The sequence below is a fragment of the Hippoglossus stenolepis genome, chromosome 11, assembly GCF_022539355.2.
Source record: "Hippoglossus stenolepis isolate QCI-W04-F060 chromosome 11, HSTE1.2, whole genome shotgun sequence".
Classification (NCBI taxonomy): Eukaryota; Metazoa; Chordata; class Actinopteri; order Pleuronectiformes; family Pleuronectidae; genus Hippoglossus; species Hippoglossus stenolepis.
In genome coordinates, this window is record NC_061493.1 from 7,567,898 (window position 1) to 7,587,174 (window position 19,277).

The 19,277-nt window shown below is 43.6% G+C and overlaps 1 protein-coding gene across 8 annotated transcripts in view; it reads right to left on the minus strand.

The window, feature by feature from the left end:
• The window catches only part of tnk2b (tyrosine kinase, non-receptor, 2b), a 54,007-nt gene that overhangs the window by 13,954 nt on the left and 20,776 nt on the right, over window positions 1–19,277 (minus strand). For 5 of the 8 annotated variants that reach the window (XM_035170086.2, XM_035170087.2, XM_035170085.2 and 2 more), the window contains 7 exons: window positions 8,793–8,970; window positions 6,433–6,503; window positions 3,035–3,301; window positions 2,361–2,513; window positions 1,448–1,611; window positions 456–575; window positions 104–230 (listed from right to left, as the gene is read on the minus strand). In XM_035170086.2, the coding sequence (XP_035025977.1) occupies window positions 104–230; window positions 456–575; window positions 1,448–1,611; window positions 2,361–2,513; window positions 3,035–3,301; window positions 6,433–6,503; window positions 8,793–8,955 (1,065 nt within the window). In that variant the 5' untranslated portion in view covers window positions 8,956–8,970. Of the gene's footprint in view, window positions 1–103; window positions 231–455; window positions 576–1,447; window positions 1,612–2,360; window positions 2,514–3,034; window positions 3,302–6,432; window positions 6,504–8,792; window positions 8,971–11,894; window positions 12,482–16,015; window positions 16,054–19,277 lie in introns of those variants that run through there. The other 3 variants (XM_035170084.2, XM_035170083.2, XM_035170088.2) reach the window with 3 other exon arrangements.

The window sequence follows — 19,277 nt, forward strand, 5'->3', positions numbered from 1 at the left end:
GAAAAAGGGACAATTTAAGTGAAAAAATTGGACTAGTTTTGTGCGTCTGTCTTATAATTCATCTTGTTTGTGTTCATGAATTTGCTGTATATATGACGTCTACCTGGCTCCCATTGAGACCCAGCCAAGGCTCCTGGCCGTGTGTGAACATCTCCCAGAGGCTGACACCGAACATCCACGTATCTGTAGCATGGGAGAACGTTCTGGTCTTCAGACTCTCGGGGGCGCACCTGGAAAACAAGAATCAAATGTCATGAACCAGTTATCTACAGTACAAGTGGGATATAAGAGCTTTGTTTTATGAGACAGCAGCGGGAGGGGAATGCAGCTTTGACTCGATTCTCTGTGAAAATGTGAGTTATTTATACACCCTGTCCTGTAAAACACTCATATTCAAATCTGGATAATTTCAAAGTACATCTTTTGTTATTGTGTGTTGACTTCAGTCCACCCACCATGCAAAGGGGACCTTGCGATGATCCTGCATGACATAGTGCTCATGGTTGCTAGGCAGCGCCCTCATCAGGCCAAAGTCACCGATCTTCACTTTGTGAGCCGAGGCCAACAGAATATTCCTGGAGAAACACGTTCAAATATTTAACATATAAAACTTTTAACAAAGACAGTGAGTGTTGGTGGGGAATTAAGCTGAAACGATTTTTGATCAATCAAATGTTAAGTTTTGGTTAAAGCTCAATAGCACAAGTTGTCTCAGCTCTCCATACAAAATAACAACAACCAAGAATGATTGAAAGCTTAAACTGCCTGTTGAGAAAAGAGAAAAACAATTCAGATTTGATTCAACTTGACCAAAAAGAGGTCAAAGCACAACATCGTTCCAGAAATTGACCAAGAAACATGTGGTCAATCTGTAGTTACATTTAAAATATGATCCCACCATATAAAGCCCATTTGTTGTCCCAATCTGAACAAGGCCACACTCAGGAGCTACTGCGGATTTTCACTGTAGGCCACATATAAATATTGAATCTGTGAGGAAAATAACTCTCAGGGTATAAAACTAGCAGGACTTTAATGGTCAGGAATTTTCTCACGGGTTGAAAAATTAGTGTTTGGTATTCTTTAACAACTATGTGAAATCATTACTATTTTCTCACAGCTTTAACTGGGAAAATTACTAATTTTTACCAGCCATTAAGCATCGGAATAGTTTCAACACTTCAAGTGTGAAAATGACTAATTTAGGCGAGACCATTAACTTAGACCACCCAGTACAGGCAGCCAACAACTGACTCATTTTACTTGTGTGCCAGGTCTCCCTGTAATGGCCTGTAAATTACTGGGTGGAGGAGAAGGAGAAGTAATATAAATGATTTAACATACCAGTAACAAAATGTCCTAAAAAAGAAGAATGTCTAAATCAAATAAATACACGTTAAAACTAAGCTGCTAAAACCTGGGTCCAAATTTGAAATGTGCCCCTCACCTGGCTGCCAAGTCCCTGTGTATGAAGCGCCTCTGCTCCAGGTAGGCCATGCCACAGGCCACCTGTACAGCGTACTGACACAGAGTGTGGATCAACACTGGACCCTGGGGACGGAGACATCGCAGACGCTCCAGCAGAGAACCCAGAGGAGCCAGCTCCGTCACCTACACAGCATGGAGGGAGATAAAGAGAGGGTGCGTGAAAAGAGGAGAGTGGCAATCAACAGTAGAATATAAAAACTAAAAAGTTAAAAGAACAGGGGATAGAGGATACAGATGAGAAAAGAAAGAGTGCGATTTGAAGAAGTGAAAAGAGGATGAAGAGATGTTGGTGAAATAAAAGGAATTGAAAGAAACGTTGGCAATAGGTGCTGGTAGCACGGTCCAAAAACGAATGAAATAAATTAATAATTTAACTACAAAGCAACAAAGGGTTGAAAACAATAAGGGCAAAATATCAGCCTTTATTTCAGCCCACCATCCTCCCATCTCCAGTCATGACAAAAGCCTTGAGAGGCCTGACCTGGGTCAGATCGACTTTAAGGTCATAAAGCTGAGAGAGGGCCTGAGAGTTAGTGTGGGTGTAAGTGAGAGCACAGGGACGCCAAGAAAAAGCAACTAATCCAGTGAATGAAGTCCACGTGTGCATATACTGTAGCTGTGTCTCAAATCGGGGGGCCGCATCCTTCGGAGGCTGCATTTGAAAACTGATTGTGTCTCAGCTGCTCAACTAGACTGTCCCAATTTGAAGGCTCTTTCAAATGCGGCCAACAATTCCGTCGGCTGCGTCCTTCGTCGGCTTTGTAGACTCGGTCCTGCGAAGGACGTGGCCCCTGATTTGAGACAGAACTTGTGTTTGTCTGACTCTGTACATTCCTCCCTGTGTGCATGAGTTTTCTGTGTGTCCACTGTACCATCTTCATTGGGTGTGTGAGCACCACACCGTAGAGGCGAATGAGGTTCTGGTGGTCCAGGGAGTGCATGGCGTTGACCTCGCAGATGAAATCCTCCAGAGCGTCGGGCTGGCTGAGCACGTCTGTCTTCAGACACTTCACAGCTACATTCAGCTGGAAAGACAGTCAAACCATTTCACATGACAGCTTCAAATTCATTCACAGGGGCAGGGTATTGTTTTCACCCCTGTCTGTCTGTTTGTATCGTTAAGAAACTGTGGGAGAAAAAATACTAGAATAGAAAGGCATGAGGCAGGGAGCGTAACGTATAAATTCTGCTGCGAAGATCATGTGTTTTTGTTTACAGCACTTTAACACCACCCTCATCAGCAACTGCTCTGGAAACCTACTGCCTTTTTGTAGTGTCTTCTATATGTATGGCATCTATTCTTCATCCTGAGTTATTTGTGTTCTATTTCTTTTTCTTTACAGTTTTGCGTCCGTCATGTGTTAGAAATGTCATCAGCTGTGCATCCTCCAGAGAATCTCCTGTTGTATTCTCATATGTGCTCATTCTGACATTTTTACAAGGGGACTGAGAGGAGAAACTCCAGAGACTATCTGGAGCCTCTCACTCGGACATTTACGTTGTCACATACAGCCTGCATGCATGAAAAGCAGCTTTAGATTCTCACCAGCTTCCCTGCAGGTGTCAGCCACTCTCCTCTCTTCACGACGCCAAAGGAGCCGTCCCCAAGCTTCTCAAACAAAGTCAAGTCCTTCTCAGGGATGAGACAGGTCAGAGCTTGCTGCTGCCCATCAAGAGGACCACCACCAGGCTGTGTGGCCAGGACTCCCCCCCCCAGGCCCAGTGGAGGCGTGTGGGACAACTTTCGGAAGGAGGAGGCCGGCTGACCCTGCTGGGGGATGTCTCCTCCGTCTGGGCGCTTCCCGCTAAACACCTAGAGAGGAACAGAAGAAGAAACTAAACATACTGACAAATAGTTCGGTGTGTATAGAGGAAGTATGGTGAAATTGTAACAAATATGTGAAAAAGCCAAACATTGCAGGGAAAGAATAGAGAAACATTTGTGTTTCGCAACCGCTCTAGAGGTTGAAAAGACCGAGAACTTCCACATTTGTGTTTTATCTTATACTGAGATTATATCTGCGCGGCCACTTTGTGCTCAGGAGACACTGGACTGGAGAGTGTGGGTGGACAGAAAGAGACGACACCAGACACTCGTTTATGGTTCTTAACTTTAACAGCTGCTCTTTTCCATTTCTATAAGCTTAAAAGAATATTTTTCACTTTCTCCGTCTCTTTCATCTGCCCCCCTGCCCCGCATTCCTCTCCCACACATAGGATTGACCCATGTAGCCCTGCAGGGGTCAACACTATTTGGAAGTTTCTTGCATTATCAGCACTGATAAAATGTTATGTTCCGCAGGAAAGAGGAAATTTATGGTGGAACTAGAACTACTGAAGCCTGAGCCAGACAGTAACCGTCTCAATGTGGCTCCTAAAATGACGATCTCAATTCACCCTTAGCGTAAACATTGAGCCTTATCCTCCTCCATGCATCCTCCTCTGCTGCATCTGGACACTTGGTGAATGTGCAGCGTGAGGAGCTCATGTTATGGGGCAGCGTCCACTGTCACATAAGAAGTGATGCACAGGCTCTATCTGGGCCTGAGGACACATGGAGCAACCTCTTGTCCTCCATACTATAAACACAGCCCTTACTCTTACCATACAGCTGCTCTCAGATATGCACAGAACTACATAATCGTCTCCTGACTTTCTCCAGAGTTTCTCCTGCCAACCAGGTAAAAAAATCCAGATAATTTCCAAATGTCTGAATGAGCCCATGTAAGGAAAACAGCAGGGGATCGATCCCCTGGAGGATTCACTGGGAGCGAGTGGGCGTGTTGATGATGTGTCTAAGATGAGACTAAGATGCGTTCACATGTGAAAGGCAAACCCTGGAGAAAGTCCGGACCCATTTTCCAGAGTTAATTGTCTGAATATGGCTCATGAAAAATAACTGGGTGTGGGTTGAATAATAAGCATAAAACACACATGGTTGAGTGCTTTCAAAAATAAATAACTAGAGGCTATGCAGTCAGTCGTAATGTATAAGTATCAAAACACGCCCTCATCATTAAGGGACAGAGACATTTCTTGACTCTTGGCTTCAGCGTGGACGACACAGCAGGAATGACTGAGCCGGTAGGAAGTGCTCATTAGGAGGCACTATTAGATTTAGCGAATGTTTCTGTGTGCTGGCATACGTGTGTTTGTATGAGTCCTTAAGCGCTTTCAAATCCTAAATGTGAACCTGCACAATGTGTGTGCTGTGCAGAGCCAAGAAGGGAAAGCTTTGTTTAGGGGCCCTAAATAAGACTGTTTACTAAAATAGGAATGCACATAGGAATGCTGCTGATACCAGATAGTAGCAGACAAAGCTAAATTTGCACATCATCATAATTCCTGCCAATAAATAACATGAAGCGTGTCAGAAATGAAATAACTCTCTCTTCCTTATAGGTGAAATATTTCATTTAAAGCATGAATGAATGAAAGACATGTCAATTCTTGATTGGCTCAGGAACAATGGCCAGTATTCAGAAATGGCATCATCAGTGAAAAAGAGGTGTCAATGAATGACTAGTGGCGAACATATCTGACTGGCCAGATATAAACAGTAGCGAGGGGTGTGTGGTTTCACATTCACACTGGACCAGACATGACATAATGCTACAGACCTTTTTTAAAAACACCACCAGCATCTCTCTGGTCACTGTGTGGTGAGTGGGTTTCAAATAGGAGGCTCAGAATTCTCTCACTCACACACACACACACACACACACACACACACACACACACACACACACACACACACACACACACACACACACACACACACACACACACACACACACACACACACACACACACACACACACACACACACACACACACAGAGCAGGCTGAGGAAGCAGATTACTCCAGTTGAAGATGGTGCCAGACGCAGAAACAGACAGGTGTAATTATAGATGGCAAGCACCGTCCATTGGGCACCAGGACATCCACTATGAACAGCCCACACACACACACACACACACACACACACACACACACACACACACACACACACACACACACACACACACACACACACACACACACACACACACACACACACACACACACACACACACACACACGTTTGTGTGTAGGTACATCAGATCCGTCTCACTGGGAACCTTTACCCAAGTTTTCTGTGTTTATGTGAAGAAGTAGTGCTGCGTGGTTCTGTCTCTTTAAGGGAGAGACTTTATGCATCCTGAGAACATTTCTGTGAATGCAGCCTGCTGCGAATCTGTGTCACCGGCTCTTGTGACTTGACTCGTGTGTTCATGCGTTTGTCTGCGTCTGAATGTGGACGTGCTCCTCTTCATGTGAAGGGTCAAGCCGTGTTGTACTCTTGGGGGAATGTTCCCTACAGACACACACACACACACACATCTGTGAGGGACAGATGTGTTTTTTCTTTAGAAAAAAAAGCAGCAAGAAACAACAAGAACTCTCTTTGGTCTCCTCCCCCAAGTTGTTGCCTGTGTCCTGTCCTAAAATGATCCAGTAAAGCGAGAACCGTATACTGGTCACTACTGTTGTCCCGGGCTGACCAGTCTCACTCCACCTCCAGCAACAAATGTTGTTGCTTGAAATGCATTTCACAGTTTAACACAGCAGTAGTATAAAGTGCTGCTGAAACAGACATACTGTATGTCATTTTCTATACTTTTGTCCCCATTAAACAACTGATGATGGCAAAATTAGCTCAGCAAGAATTTGCAAAATGTGATTATATCATATATAGAGGTGTAGATGGTCTTAAGTTATTATGCACTAGTTTTAATGACCACTTAAAGCAGCCATTTACCCATTCACACACACACATATTCATACAGTTACCTCCTGGGCCTCAGCAGCCTCCCACAGACAGACCCAAACTCTGCCACATAATGTCGAGCACACTATATGTACCATAATAAATGTGTGTGTGTGTGTGTCTATATCTGTCACCTTGCTCATCCAGGACTTGCGCTTGCACATGGCTTTCCTCCTCTTCACAGCTTCCAACAGACGTCTCTGCCCTTTATCAAGAGAGTAACAAAAAAAAAAGATGAATACAGTGATGTCAGTGGTAAATCTCATAAGACACAAGGACTGCAGCTGCTTCTTCTTGTATTGGTCCCACAGGACGACTTCAGAGCTAAATTACAAGAATTTCAAATAATATCCCACAATACCATGATTGGAAAAACACTCAAAGGAATGCAATCATAAAGCTGCATAGCTAAGCATCTCTAACTTCCTTTACATCTGCTGGTTGGCAATTTGTCATCAATATAGTTCAGGGGACCTTCAAACATACAAGGGATATTCACCATGTTGTCCTATTTTTAAAAAATGATCTCAACTACACACATGTTAAGTTTTGTGAGTGTATCTTGAACAACTGTAACACTGTTGTGGTGATAAAATCTGTGCACAGACATTCAAACACTCAAAACTGCCTCTGTGGTTGTTCCCACTACAGAAGAAGAGGAAGACAATACCAGCCCCATTGTTGCTGTAGTTAAAAAAGAACTGCAAATTACAGGGGTAGAAGAAACGATGGCGAGCGAGGAGTAGAGGGATGTGAGATGTGAGTGAATGTATGAGCAGGAGAAGTGGGTGTAATTAAACTTAAGTGGCTCTGCAGTGGAGGAAGTCCTGAGGGTTCCAGTAACTGGATTAAGAACATTACTGCTGCCATCCTCTTCACAGACAAAAGACTGGTCTCCTATTATTGTACCTAATCACCAGTTGTGACGTTAAAACGATATTAGGGGTATTAGTGATGGAGGATTGGCTTCAGCTCTGCTAAGTGTTTAGTCAAATGACACGCTGCCATTACTGCAGACAAAAGTAGTATTTAAAGCCACATAGTGTAGATGAAGACTTTCCCATTATCTAGTCGTATTAAAGCACAGGGACTATTTGGAAGGACACTTCTAGTGGCTCTGCTGAGACAATGAAACATGAGGCAGAGTTCTACTGCACTGAACTGAATCAGGCATCTGTCAAAGTATTCCTGATGACATGACAGCTGATCAGAGAGGAGACAAATAGTTTGTGGTCCAGATTGTTCAGTAAAGTGAACAGGGAGCAAACACAAAACAAGCCGGGCAGCTAACAGTCTTCAATATTCTTCAGAGCTTCTGATTGAATTGATTTTCACCACTAAATGATATCTGCTTATCTGCTAAAGAGAAACAAGCAAACCACAGATTAAGAGTAGTACTATGTCGTCGGTGCTCAGGTATGTGAGTGTGTCTGTGAAGCAGAACACAGGCACAACGGTGCTTCAAGCTGAATGTTGCATGGACAGCTAGATGTTATCAGAAATGTGCACCGTGTTCATTCTCTTAGTGTAGAACAGTTGTGTCTCAATTCAGGGCTGCTTCCTTCACAAGCTGCATTTGAAGCTCCGTCTGAACCGATTGCATTACAGCAGCGCAACTAGACTGTCCCTGGCTCCTTCAAATGCAGCCGACAAAATGCATCCTTCCATCCCAGCGAAACGAAGGCTCCAACAAGTGGATCCGTCAATCAACAATCTTTCCCAGGACTCATCGCACTTCAGTGAAACCGTTTTTTCAAAGAGGTAACGGGGCTGGCAAGCGACTAGACGTCTAATGCTTGAGCATCACGCTTCAACTCAACCAACAGCTAATGGTACAGATGTTAAAAAAAACCAAGGGCCATTCAAACTTTCCCTGTGTGGCATTCGTCAGCTCTGTTGCTTTGGCCTTAATGGTTGATGCAACCTGTGAAGGAAACGATCTCCGTGGGCCAGGTAGGACGCACCCTCCGATATCAATCAATCAATCAATCAAATTTTATTTGTATAGCCCATATTCACAAATCACAATTTGTCTCATAGGGCTTTAACATGGTGTGACATCCTCTGCCCTTAACCCTCAACAAGAGTAAGGAAAACTACTTAAAAACATATGACAATATGACATAAAAAAGATATTGATCGCCCCCTGGTGGCTGGCTGCACTGTCCGCATATAAACACACCAAATAATTTCCCTCCCATTTTAGGTAGTTCTTGAGACACTGATGAAATAATTTTCCAGATAATAATTCATGGATCTGGAAGAAATTAGACAGGTACATTAGGGGACTGTTCGGCCCTGGCAGATGTAAGCCATTCAAATTCACATTTGGGTTCAGTCTAACATGATGTCGTCTCTTCAGGATCCCAGCAGAAAATACATAAAAACAAAAACACATCCCCTGCAAATGAAGAAACTCTAATATATGTCATTAGAATGACAAAACTTGCACAAATGCACGTGCACACACACACACACACACACACAGTCTCACCAGGTCGACCCATGCCGATCTTCTCCAAGTCTTCGTTCTTCACGTAGTCGAAGTGTGACAGCCGCGTGACGTTAAGGTCATCTCTGATCCGCAGCAGGTATTGCTGCAACTGCACCTCCATCAGCAGCTCCAGCAGCCATTCTGTGCCTTCCTCACACTGCATGCTACTGCCCAGTTTCTGCAAAACACACCCACACACAGAAAACAGGAAACTGAGTTTAAATCATTCAACATTCATTATTCATTGACAGTTTTCTCAATGCTTGTTCCAGCGTCTGCAAAATATGGCCAGAGAGAAAGAAAGGAACAAACAAACCATTCTTTTCTGTAACAAAAAAGAGAAAACTGAGCTCATGGCCATTGTGTGCACGGCAGCAAAAGTTCACAGCACAATGAAATACCTGCTTAGATACTCGGACATTGACATTTTCAGTCCACTATACATAAACACACACACACATACACAGGAGATAGGGTTGCCATCGCATAAACAAGGACACACAAGGCAAGGGGCCAAATATAGCATGAGCTGCATGTCAATGGGCCAACAAACAACTGCACACTAGTTGTGATTAGACAGATCCCGTATCCATGTGGTGATAATACACCACGCAGGCTGTGATTGCATTCAAATGAGGAAAAAGCACAGAAGTTGTATTTTTGGCTTCCTCGCTGCAGATAGTTCACAGACATCACAGTCTCTCTGCAGACAGAGATACATGAGATGAATGATGCACATCTGGTGTCCATATACGTCAGTGAAGACAAACGAGAGGCTCCTCACACTCTGACCACACAATATATATATATACTACATCCCTCCATACAACACTGAGTCAGACCATCGATCTTCAACGTCAAAACAAAACACCGAGTTTAAAACGTCATCCATCACTGTCTGCTCAATGTAACCAGCTCATTCTTCACAGAACCCTGAGTTCCCATGTACTCGTCCATAACGGCGGCTCATTCTCAACGGGGAAGTGAACCCGTCAACCAACCTAATCAACTCAGAAATGACAAACATTCCTAATCTGTTGAGATTTACTGGGAGACCTTCAGGGTGGATGCTCTGGGGCGTGGGGGTCAGTCCACCGAGTGGTAATTAGACTGTGAATGAGGAACTTCCTGTGTTGGCTGAGGCAAGGTTACATGGTCCAAAGGAAAATGTCAGAGGGGTCACAGCTTCCTCTCTGTCATTTAAACTTTTAATGGGCTTGGTTAGAGGTCACTTCCTATTGCTTAATGGCTGTGACTGTGAGTTAGAGAGGATTTTCTCTCACACATACAAGTACAGACTTAATACTGGGCCATCAAAAATACAGTTTGCATATGAACAACAGACTGAATATGTTTATATGTTTACCATGCTGCTTCAGAATGAGTGGTCCTGTTCTTTCTACATGCAAAAGTCTGACTGTGAGGACAGACTGCCGGGATACCCAATGGTTATGCCAGATGTCTGTATCCTGATACAAATTCAGAGCTAAGCCCATAAAAGTGGGTTAACTGATATCTCTTTAGAAATGTCCACACATGCAGCTTTGACTCTCAGCAGGGTGTTCCGTCCATTTGTTCCGGTTACAAAATTCTGTGAACACAGATCATTATTTGATGTAAGCCTGGGCATAAATCCTCCTGACTGTTGACAGCAGAAATGAGCAGAAATAAGAAGTACTCCCACATAGCGAGTAAATAATCGGAGGTAATATAATAACCTGTAAGAGTTCAGCTTTAGGATTAAATGCAGCTGCAGTCATTTGAATCCATCACCATATTCTGCGTTTTGCTGCATCATGCCTGACCCTTACCCTGAGAAAGCTGATACTCCAGTCGTTTGGGCTGGTCCAATATGTGCTAAGCTGTGCCAGAGTCTGGCATGTGGCATGTTTACTGGATCTGTAGTTCATAATTATAGAGTCTAAAGCTCACGTTTTATCCTGATGATTTACACTTATACGTGGAAAAATGTGATTTGTACAAATGTTAAATAGATAAATTAACAAATGTAAAATAAATTTGTTCAAATAATTTTTTTTTTTAAGTACCAAATATTCATCTGTGGGGTGGAAGTCTGTCTATGGGGCATGAACTATTACTCCCATTATCCTCCTAAACGCTGCTCCCAGTCTGATCTTCTCTGGCAGTAAACATGTCAGTGTTATTTCACTGGACGGTGCCAAAGACGCAAGTCAGCTTCCTCTTGGGCCTTTTTCCACGACAGTGTCATAACTGGGGGATGAGGGGTAAAACTCTTAGTGCTAAAGCCTTGTATCATATCTCAGTGAACCTGCAAACTCATCTACAAAACTCATTAAGCCAGGATTGCTCTTGTTTGTTTTGAGAAGGGTGCTGCATTGGAAATACAATGTCATACATCCATTTATAGAGGTGCTTAAGATGGAGATGGGCTCTAGCTATTTCAACCAACTGACACTTTTAGAGGAGAAAAATTGTAAGGTTTGCTTCATGTGTAGATATTGTAATACGCAAAACACCTTATTTTGTGTCTTGACCTTTATATTGGATAAGAAGAGGAGGATGCACATTGCGGAGGTGTGAGGTCAGCAAGAGAAATGCTATGTTCAAACCATTAGGTGTGACTTGTTGAATGACTCTGAGTAAATCCCACCAGGGCCAGAAGTTCCAAGTAGGACTTGGCTCTACCGTATCGTGTTATTTCTAGAAGTTGTGGCGAGGGGCTTTAAGAGGAACGTGCAATGTTTCAACACAGTTTTTTATGAAAGCAAACATGGAGGCCACAAGTTTAACACAGAGAGGAGGAAGGAGGGATGTAAGAATTTATACGCAGAGAAACAACATGATGTCCCTGCTGAGAAATGCCTCTAGCCTGAAATCATTCCTTATGGTGGTGGAGAAATCCATGCACACACACGCACACACTAACAACAAGCCTCCCAGAGGATAGCCTCAGTCCAGCTGGTGAGTACACACACACACACACACACACACACACACACACACACACACACACACGATACAAATGTTGCATTCTAACATCTGGGTGAACCACATGATCCATGTCATATTACCAAAGCATTCAATTCCTGAGCTGACAGGCGCAGCAGACATCAGACTTACTCGATATACGTGAAAGTGTGCCAGGAAGGGGAATGACTTTTTCAGCTTGTCAAAGCGCCGCATCCTGAATTCCTTCGTCTGGATGAGTGTAGGTGCAAAAAAAATGTGGGTGCACGTTTTAAATGGCCAGAGGTGGCTGCTCTTCCGTTAAATCATTACCAGAGCCACGGTCCTCCCACTTTAACGTTCCCAGTCTCTGAGGGAATTCTAAGAAGCGCACACGCTCTCCAGATCTAGACCCGCAGCTCCAAACCCAAGAGGGGGAAGAAAAACTTCCTACGATCCTGTTCGCAAATCTACAACATTCCATGGCGGGGAAATCCTCCTGTAAGCCCCTTCTTTACCTTCAGCTCCCTCAAGAAGGCAAAGAGGCATTCATGAGGCTCTCTGGAGAACTTAAACAGCTCTGTAATATCCAAGAACAGGCTGGAGAGGGATTACAAGCTGCTGTTTGTAGCAGAGAAAACCTCCCAGCTCTGCCCTGTGCCCAGTCCAGCCATGTGTCCTCCTCAGACACCAGTGAGCCAGTCATCCAAACTTGCAGGACTTCACAAATAAGTCACTCCTCCCTCTCTCTCTCTCTCCTCTCTCTCTCTGTGTCTGCCTCTCTGTCTCTGCGCGTGCAGCTTCTGTCTGTTTGCTTTTCCTTCCTTCCATCTAGCGTGGGGCTAAAAATAGGAAAGACTTCTCCCCAATTTAACAGCTTGCCAGTTGGGCCGGCAGCAGAGACGAGAGAGTGAGGGTCTCTGGTTTCACATTTTGACAAGATGTGTGTCTACGTGCTTTCAGAGAACAATAATACGACTTGTTTACAGCCAGCTTATGTGCTTTCGCTGAATGTGGAGGGCTCTTTTTACTCAGTTGTTGTGTTTCTCCTGCTTCCTCCCATGTACCCCCTCTCTCCCTGCCTCCTCCTGCTCTTCTTTTCCCTGCTCTGCCGTCCTCCCCCCTCCTGCAGGCCCTCCGACGGTCCGTGCAATGCAGAGCAGTGCGTGGTGCAGAGGACAGAGGCTTCATGGTATTCAGGCCGGAGAAGCATTTGATCCAGGGCCAAAGGGTAACATTCAACTGCAGGATGGAGAGCTTGTTTCCTGTGATGCAACGCCCCCAAACACACACACACACACACGCACACAGGCACACACACACACACTCACTCCTGTCCCACTACTGTCTTTCCTTTTCTCTCAGCCTGCTGATCTATAAATTCACCACAGTGATGAAATTTGACCTTTTGTGCTTTTGACTGTCAAAGGAAGCACTAACCGAGTGATACAGCAATCTGGGGATACATATTATAGTATAGAGTTCTAAATATAAAATTAATTTATTGGCAGACTAATTTTTATAAAAAAAATGTTAGTTGTAAGAAATAATTGGCAGATTTAATACACAAACCATCATCTTCTGTTTATATAGTCACACATCCACATCCACTACATCACAGAGACAAACTCCTGATGGCTATGACAAATTTAGAGCTAAAAATGAAAAGCAGTTGTTCTGACCAGGTCACTAACGGCAGTTTACTCCTTCTCTGTCCCTTAACATCTACTCTGTCCCCATTCCCTCACTCCTTTCTTCATCTCTTCTCTCCTTCCTCCCCTGACTCTGGCCAACCCAACGCATTTTCTTCTTTATTTGGTTCTGCCTTTTATTTCCTGCCCCTAATCCTCCAAAAATGTTATCTCTCTCTCTCTCTCTCTCCCACTCTGCTGACTAAACAAACCCCTAGCTGCTTGTCAGACCCTCAGGAGTTACCAGCCGCCCCTCATCCTGCCTCTCGTCACACATTATTCAGCAGATTTTGGTCTTTTTACTTCACAGGTCTCTGCTCTCGCTGCTTTACTTTTTCCTTTGATAGTCAATCTATCGACTCAGTTTGGGACTTTGACCTTGGCCTTTCCACTTTGGGTAGTTCTCTCTCTGTCCCATTCACTGCCTCTCTCCTCTGCTTCTAATTAGGACGTTTTCTGGAACAAGAAAGAGTGGAGATCAGATGGTGGAGTCGTGGAGGGAGAAGAAAGAGAAAACAACAACAATATGGAGGTTATAAAGTGTTTGATTAAAGACAGGAGAGCAGAGCGTTCTGAACATGTGGTGCTTTGATAATGAGTTTGTTGGGGGGGTTGTTTGTATCCATGGAAATCCATTCACAACAAGACGTGCAGGTATCCACTCAAAAAGGAAATAAATGATGTAAAAAGAAAATTAATTAACAGATTCATGATTATCATTGTGTCATATTCGCATGGTGTCGAGTGTCAAACAGTTGCGTCCCCTTTGGCAAAATGCAACACTATCATGACTAGTCAGGTGAGAGAGTTTTTCAGTTTCTGGTACGTTTTCTACGTCGAAAAATGACTCAGCAGGGGGAATAAATGAAAGACAAAGTCCTCTACCGCCAATGGGAAAGGAGTCAATCACTTTTTTTTAAGCGGGTTTCACGTTAAAAACCCAATTGACAAAGAGTGTTAGTAGAAATGTGTTTTACTCAAAAGAGTGCAATGCTGTTGATAAAGTAATTATACATGTTTTTAGTTCTTTTGCTATGATCAAACCAAGATTCTTAATCAAGCTTAAAGAAAGGGAGGTGACTTTTAATCACAAACACTGACATGATAACACATGAAGCTACAATGGTTACAAGTCTACAGATAATCTTATTTTTCTTTCACATGTTTCATGAGCAATTCCCCCCCCCCGTGTCTGAAGTGTGAAATCCTTCTGTTGTCGTCTCATTCTCACAGTCACTCAGACCCAAAGCTGATGTCATGACACACACACACACACACACACACACACACACACACACACACACACACACACACACACACACACACACACACACACACACACACACACACACACACACACACACACACACACACACACACACACACACACACTTTTATGACTATGTGGCTTATTTCCTTGAAGGGGAAAAGGTTGAATAAATTCAACGTCGTTACAATGAAAAATAGTGAACAGATGTTTGTTTAAGTTTAGTTATATAACTCACAATACTATGAAACAGATGACTTAAATAGGACTTTAATAACACACATTCCTTCAAATCAGCAGGAAGAAGCCTGTGACTGATTCTTTGACCGAGTCATTAGTGTGTGTGTGTGTGTGTGTGTGTGTGTGTGTGTGTGTGTGTGTGTGTGTGTGTGTGTGTGTGTGTGTGTGTGTGTGTGTGTGTGTGTGTGTAGCACACAGTTATGACCACTTGAACATCACTCCTCACATAATGATGGTGCTCAGGAAAAGGAGGAAACCTGGTGGTGACAGTAGAAGCTGAACTGTGTTTAGTGGAGAATGACACACACTGGATGAAACAGTGCTTTGGTTACTGTACTATCAGATATCTGTGTCAAATCAATGGAAGGAATGTGTCACAGTCAGCTGCCTCCCGACTAAGGTGATTAGACAAATACGATTAATGGTCAGTAAGCCAGCCTGCAGCTCCACCAAGACACCATGAGGTGGCACCAAATGTTATTGTGGGGACTGGTGAGTGATCTAACTCACTGATGTTGCTTCTACTCTAATAGATTTGAAAACGAATCAATTAGTTATTAGCAATGACTGCAAAGCTCAACCTCTACTTTTCACAAGTCTGCGTTTAAACTCACACACTCATTGTAAAAGTCCATCACATGCCCCTTCAGTGTGTATAGGCTGAGTTGTGCTTCCTCAAACCAGTGCGCTGTTCAATATGAACCTTGATTTTAAATATCATTAACTGGGAACAACTGGGGAACTAGCTTCAGCTGATGTTAATGTCATCACTTCCCTTTCGAATAATATGGTCTGGCCTAACTGGTACGAATGTTTCCCCTTTGTCCTCTTTCTTAAGCACACTGAGATGATAGACTGAGTGCACATGCACATACACATCCTGGAATATCTGAGACACCTGCATAAGGAAACTGTGACATGTATCACTTCTGATACAGGTTCCTAATTGCTTTCTGCCTCTTCAACGCAACAAGTTTTGTAGTTACTGTGATCAGCAAAACCAGGACATATGATGGCAAACCTTTCACTTGGTTTCTATTTAGAATTCAAGCCCCTTATTATACTGTTTTCAAATCAAACAATGTACAGCTACCTACCTGTCTGAGCTGCATATTCAGGCACTAACTGAGTGGAGACTAGAAGCGTCTCTGTGTGCAGACGCCTATATTGACAGCCAGAGTGTGAGGCATTTAGGGGACATCTGTAAATTGCAGCTACAGAAATAATGTGTTACAATCTCCCCCTCTCAACAGCAACAGTCTATTTAGACAATGATTTTTTTTTACCATTCAACCGTTACCACAACCACATTCACCTTATGAACCACTGTGACATAAAAAACATATTTGACGAGTAAATACCATATATGATCAGAATGAGACTCAAAGCAGGAGACTGATGTAACATGTAAATGTTCTTGCAGGGCTCCAACACTTTGCCCTGTTAACTGTTGAATATGTTCTTATTTAATTTTAAGTGGGTCGTTTCTCATGGACATTTAAATCAGGGTAAATAGAACTCTTGTATTTCACTGTGGCCACTCTTGTGCCAGATTTTTAAAGGACCCTCGCACGCTACTGCACGCCTGTCTAGCTGTTTATATCTGGCCTTACACACGCACACACACAGACACACACTGTTGTGACTCACTAGCTGTATTATCATGAATTGACATCATATTAGTAGCTTGCCTGCTAATGAGATTATGAAGAACAAAGCTCTGTGTGAGGTCTACATTATGTCTGAGTGCTGTAACACACTCACATACATGAAGCGGGATTCTGTAACACGATGCTCACTGTACACAGACGCAGGCACGCAGAGGCATGCACTCACTTCAGCTGGATTCACATTGACGTACGATGTTGGGAATTAAGATAGCTTAGTGGATACGGGTAGACGCACTGCCAGAGCATTTCTAAAATAAGTTGCAACCTTTCGGTGGCAAAACATTCATCTGTGGTTTGGTGTTGGATGCCAAAAACTGGAAAAGCAGAGTGAAGTAATAGAAGTGTGATTAATCCCGATTACAACTCTGCAAGCAAAACATCTATACACACCCGCACACACGCTGCCTCTGAGGCCTGCATGCACAGACAGACAGAGCTGCGTCATTTGTGATCTCACAGATAATAACCCTCTGCCAGAGTCTGGTGTTCATGTTTTCCCTAAATCCCTCCACCGTCCACGGCACCACATCACTCACAGAGTAAGGAGGGGGGGTTATGTGAGGGTGGAGGAGAGCTGACTGTAGGAATGAAAGGGGCCCTGGATATAAACAGGCTGCCTCCGGGCCAGAGCTGAGCATGTGTGTCGCCTTTTGTCAACACAGGTTGTTTTGGTGGCTTGACTTAATATGCATAATGCCAGGGACCCGAAACAACCCCCACCAACACTTGCCAGTGTCGTCTGCACCCAGGACACCCAGCCAACCTAAGCCAACCCGCCTCTGATCCCCTAAAGCTGGTTAAAGAGGGGAAAGGAGGGTGTTGGTGGAAAATGTCGGTCAAATGTCACGATTGACCTCCCGCACACAGTCGACAGTATGTGGACCAAAAATCTAGGACAACATGTGCTCCAATAAGATAATGGGGAGTAATTATTCTCACCATATCTTCCGTTTGAAAAAATATATATAGCAGATGCTTAATAATACTTCTGGACTAAACCAATTTTCAGAAAGGGCTTTAACAACAGGGGCAAGGCTCGCTCACTAATCCCCTCATGCTCGACAGGGGGAAAACAGAGCAAAGGTACGTTTGCTTTCATAAGGTATTTTAGTTTGTCACCAGAATAAAACGGACTTCTCTCTATTTTATTTCCTGAGTCTCTAAGGAGATGAAGTGGACGTATGCAGTGTGTGGGTCGTGTGTGTGCGGATGAGAAAACTGCTGTGTTCAGCACAAGGCTGCAGCTGTAGAAAGAGGCTGATCTGATTCAGTAACCAGGACAGCTGCAGCATCCATCGGCTTAACTCCACTGAACTAGCACACAGTCCCTAAACAGCACACAGTCCACATTCAGGACATTATAACTGTTGCACAGATCAACACATTCATCCAGGCCATCAGATTTTCAATACGGGATTAACCCCTGCACAGCCACGCAGGACTGGAGGCTGTGGCAGTGCACACTGGGTGGGAGGAGGACCGGCTGCGTCAAACACATTTTCCCACCAAAATTATAAAAATCATATATAATTATTGCAAATTTAAGAAACACTTGATATATTATTTGTCTAGATTTTTAAAACGTCTACAGATTGTGACTGAACATACTCATACACAAACATTGCTAGTGCGTGGGACATGTTACACTGTAAAATCCTCATCAACAATCAAACACACGTTCTATATAGAATAATGACAAACTTAAGGAAAAAGTGCATAAGACACACCCTAATGCTATGGTAGTTTTTGTTTTTTAATGTAGACTGGAACCATTAGTATATCATTCTGTCACTATGCAACTAAATAAAGAGTTAAAAAGGCAAAAACATCCTCGTAACAATGGCAGCGCTGGCCTCATAAGGCCTCGGCCTGTCAGGGGTGGGAGGGAATGAAATGTCATACGTTGCCTGTCACTGTTTCTATTCTGCAGCACTTCATCAGCGACCTCATCATTTTGTATTTAATAACACAACACACACTGGGGCCTGCCCTGTGTGTGGGTGAGAAGGGCTGTGTATGGTGTCACTGGATTCGGGGTGGTGTTGACATACAAGTGTAAAGTTCTAGTCCTGTGTGACAGATGAATGAGTGATTTATGAATAGAATTACATTCAAACAAACCAGGAGGTCTTTTTTTACAGAGACATCTGACTTGCAGTGCATTATAGCTCTATGAGTTCCATGTGTTCCAATAAGCCATGGCTGTGTGACAGTAAGCCAGCCTGCACAGCACCAGGACGCTGAACCTCCATCCTTCCATTATCTATATGTTTCTTATCCCAGATGACATTGAGCGAGAGGGGGGGTACACCCTGGACAGGTTGGCATCATATCACAGGGCCAACATATAGAGACAACCGCTCACTCTCACATTCAGACCGATGGACAATTTAGTGTCACCAATTCATTTATCTGCATGTCTTTGGACTGTGGGAGGAAGCTGGAGTACCCAGAGAAAAGGACACACGGGGAGAACATGCAAAGAAAAGACCCCAGCCGAACCGGCATTCGAACCAGGAACCCTCTTGCTGTGAGATGACAGTGCTTCCCACAATGAAATCATGAAGCAGCGAAATGGAATTTAGCCGATATTACTCTCGTTATTTAAATGAAACATAAAATACTTATTTCAGCCCAATTTTTATAGATAAATATTCCTGAAAATAATACAGTTCCTCCCTGCATGCTT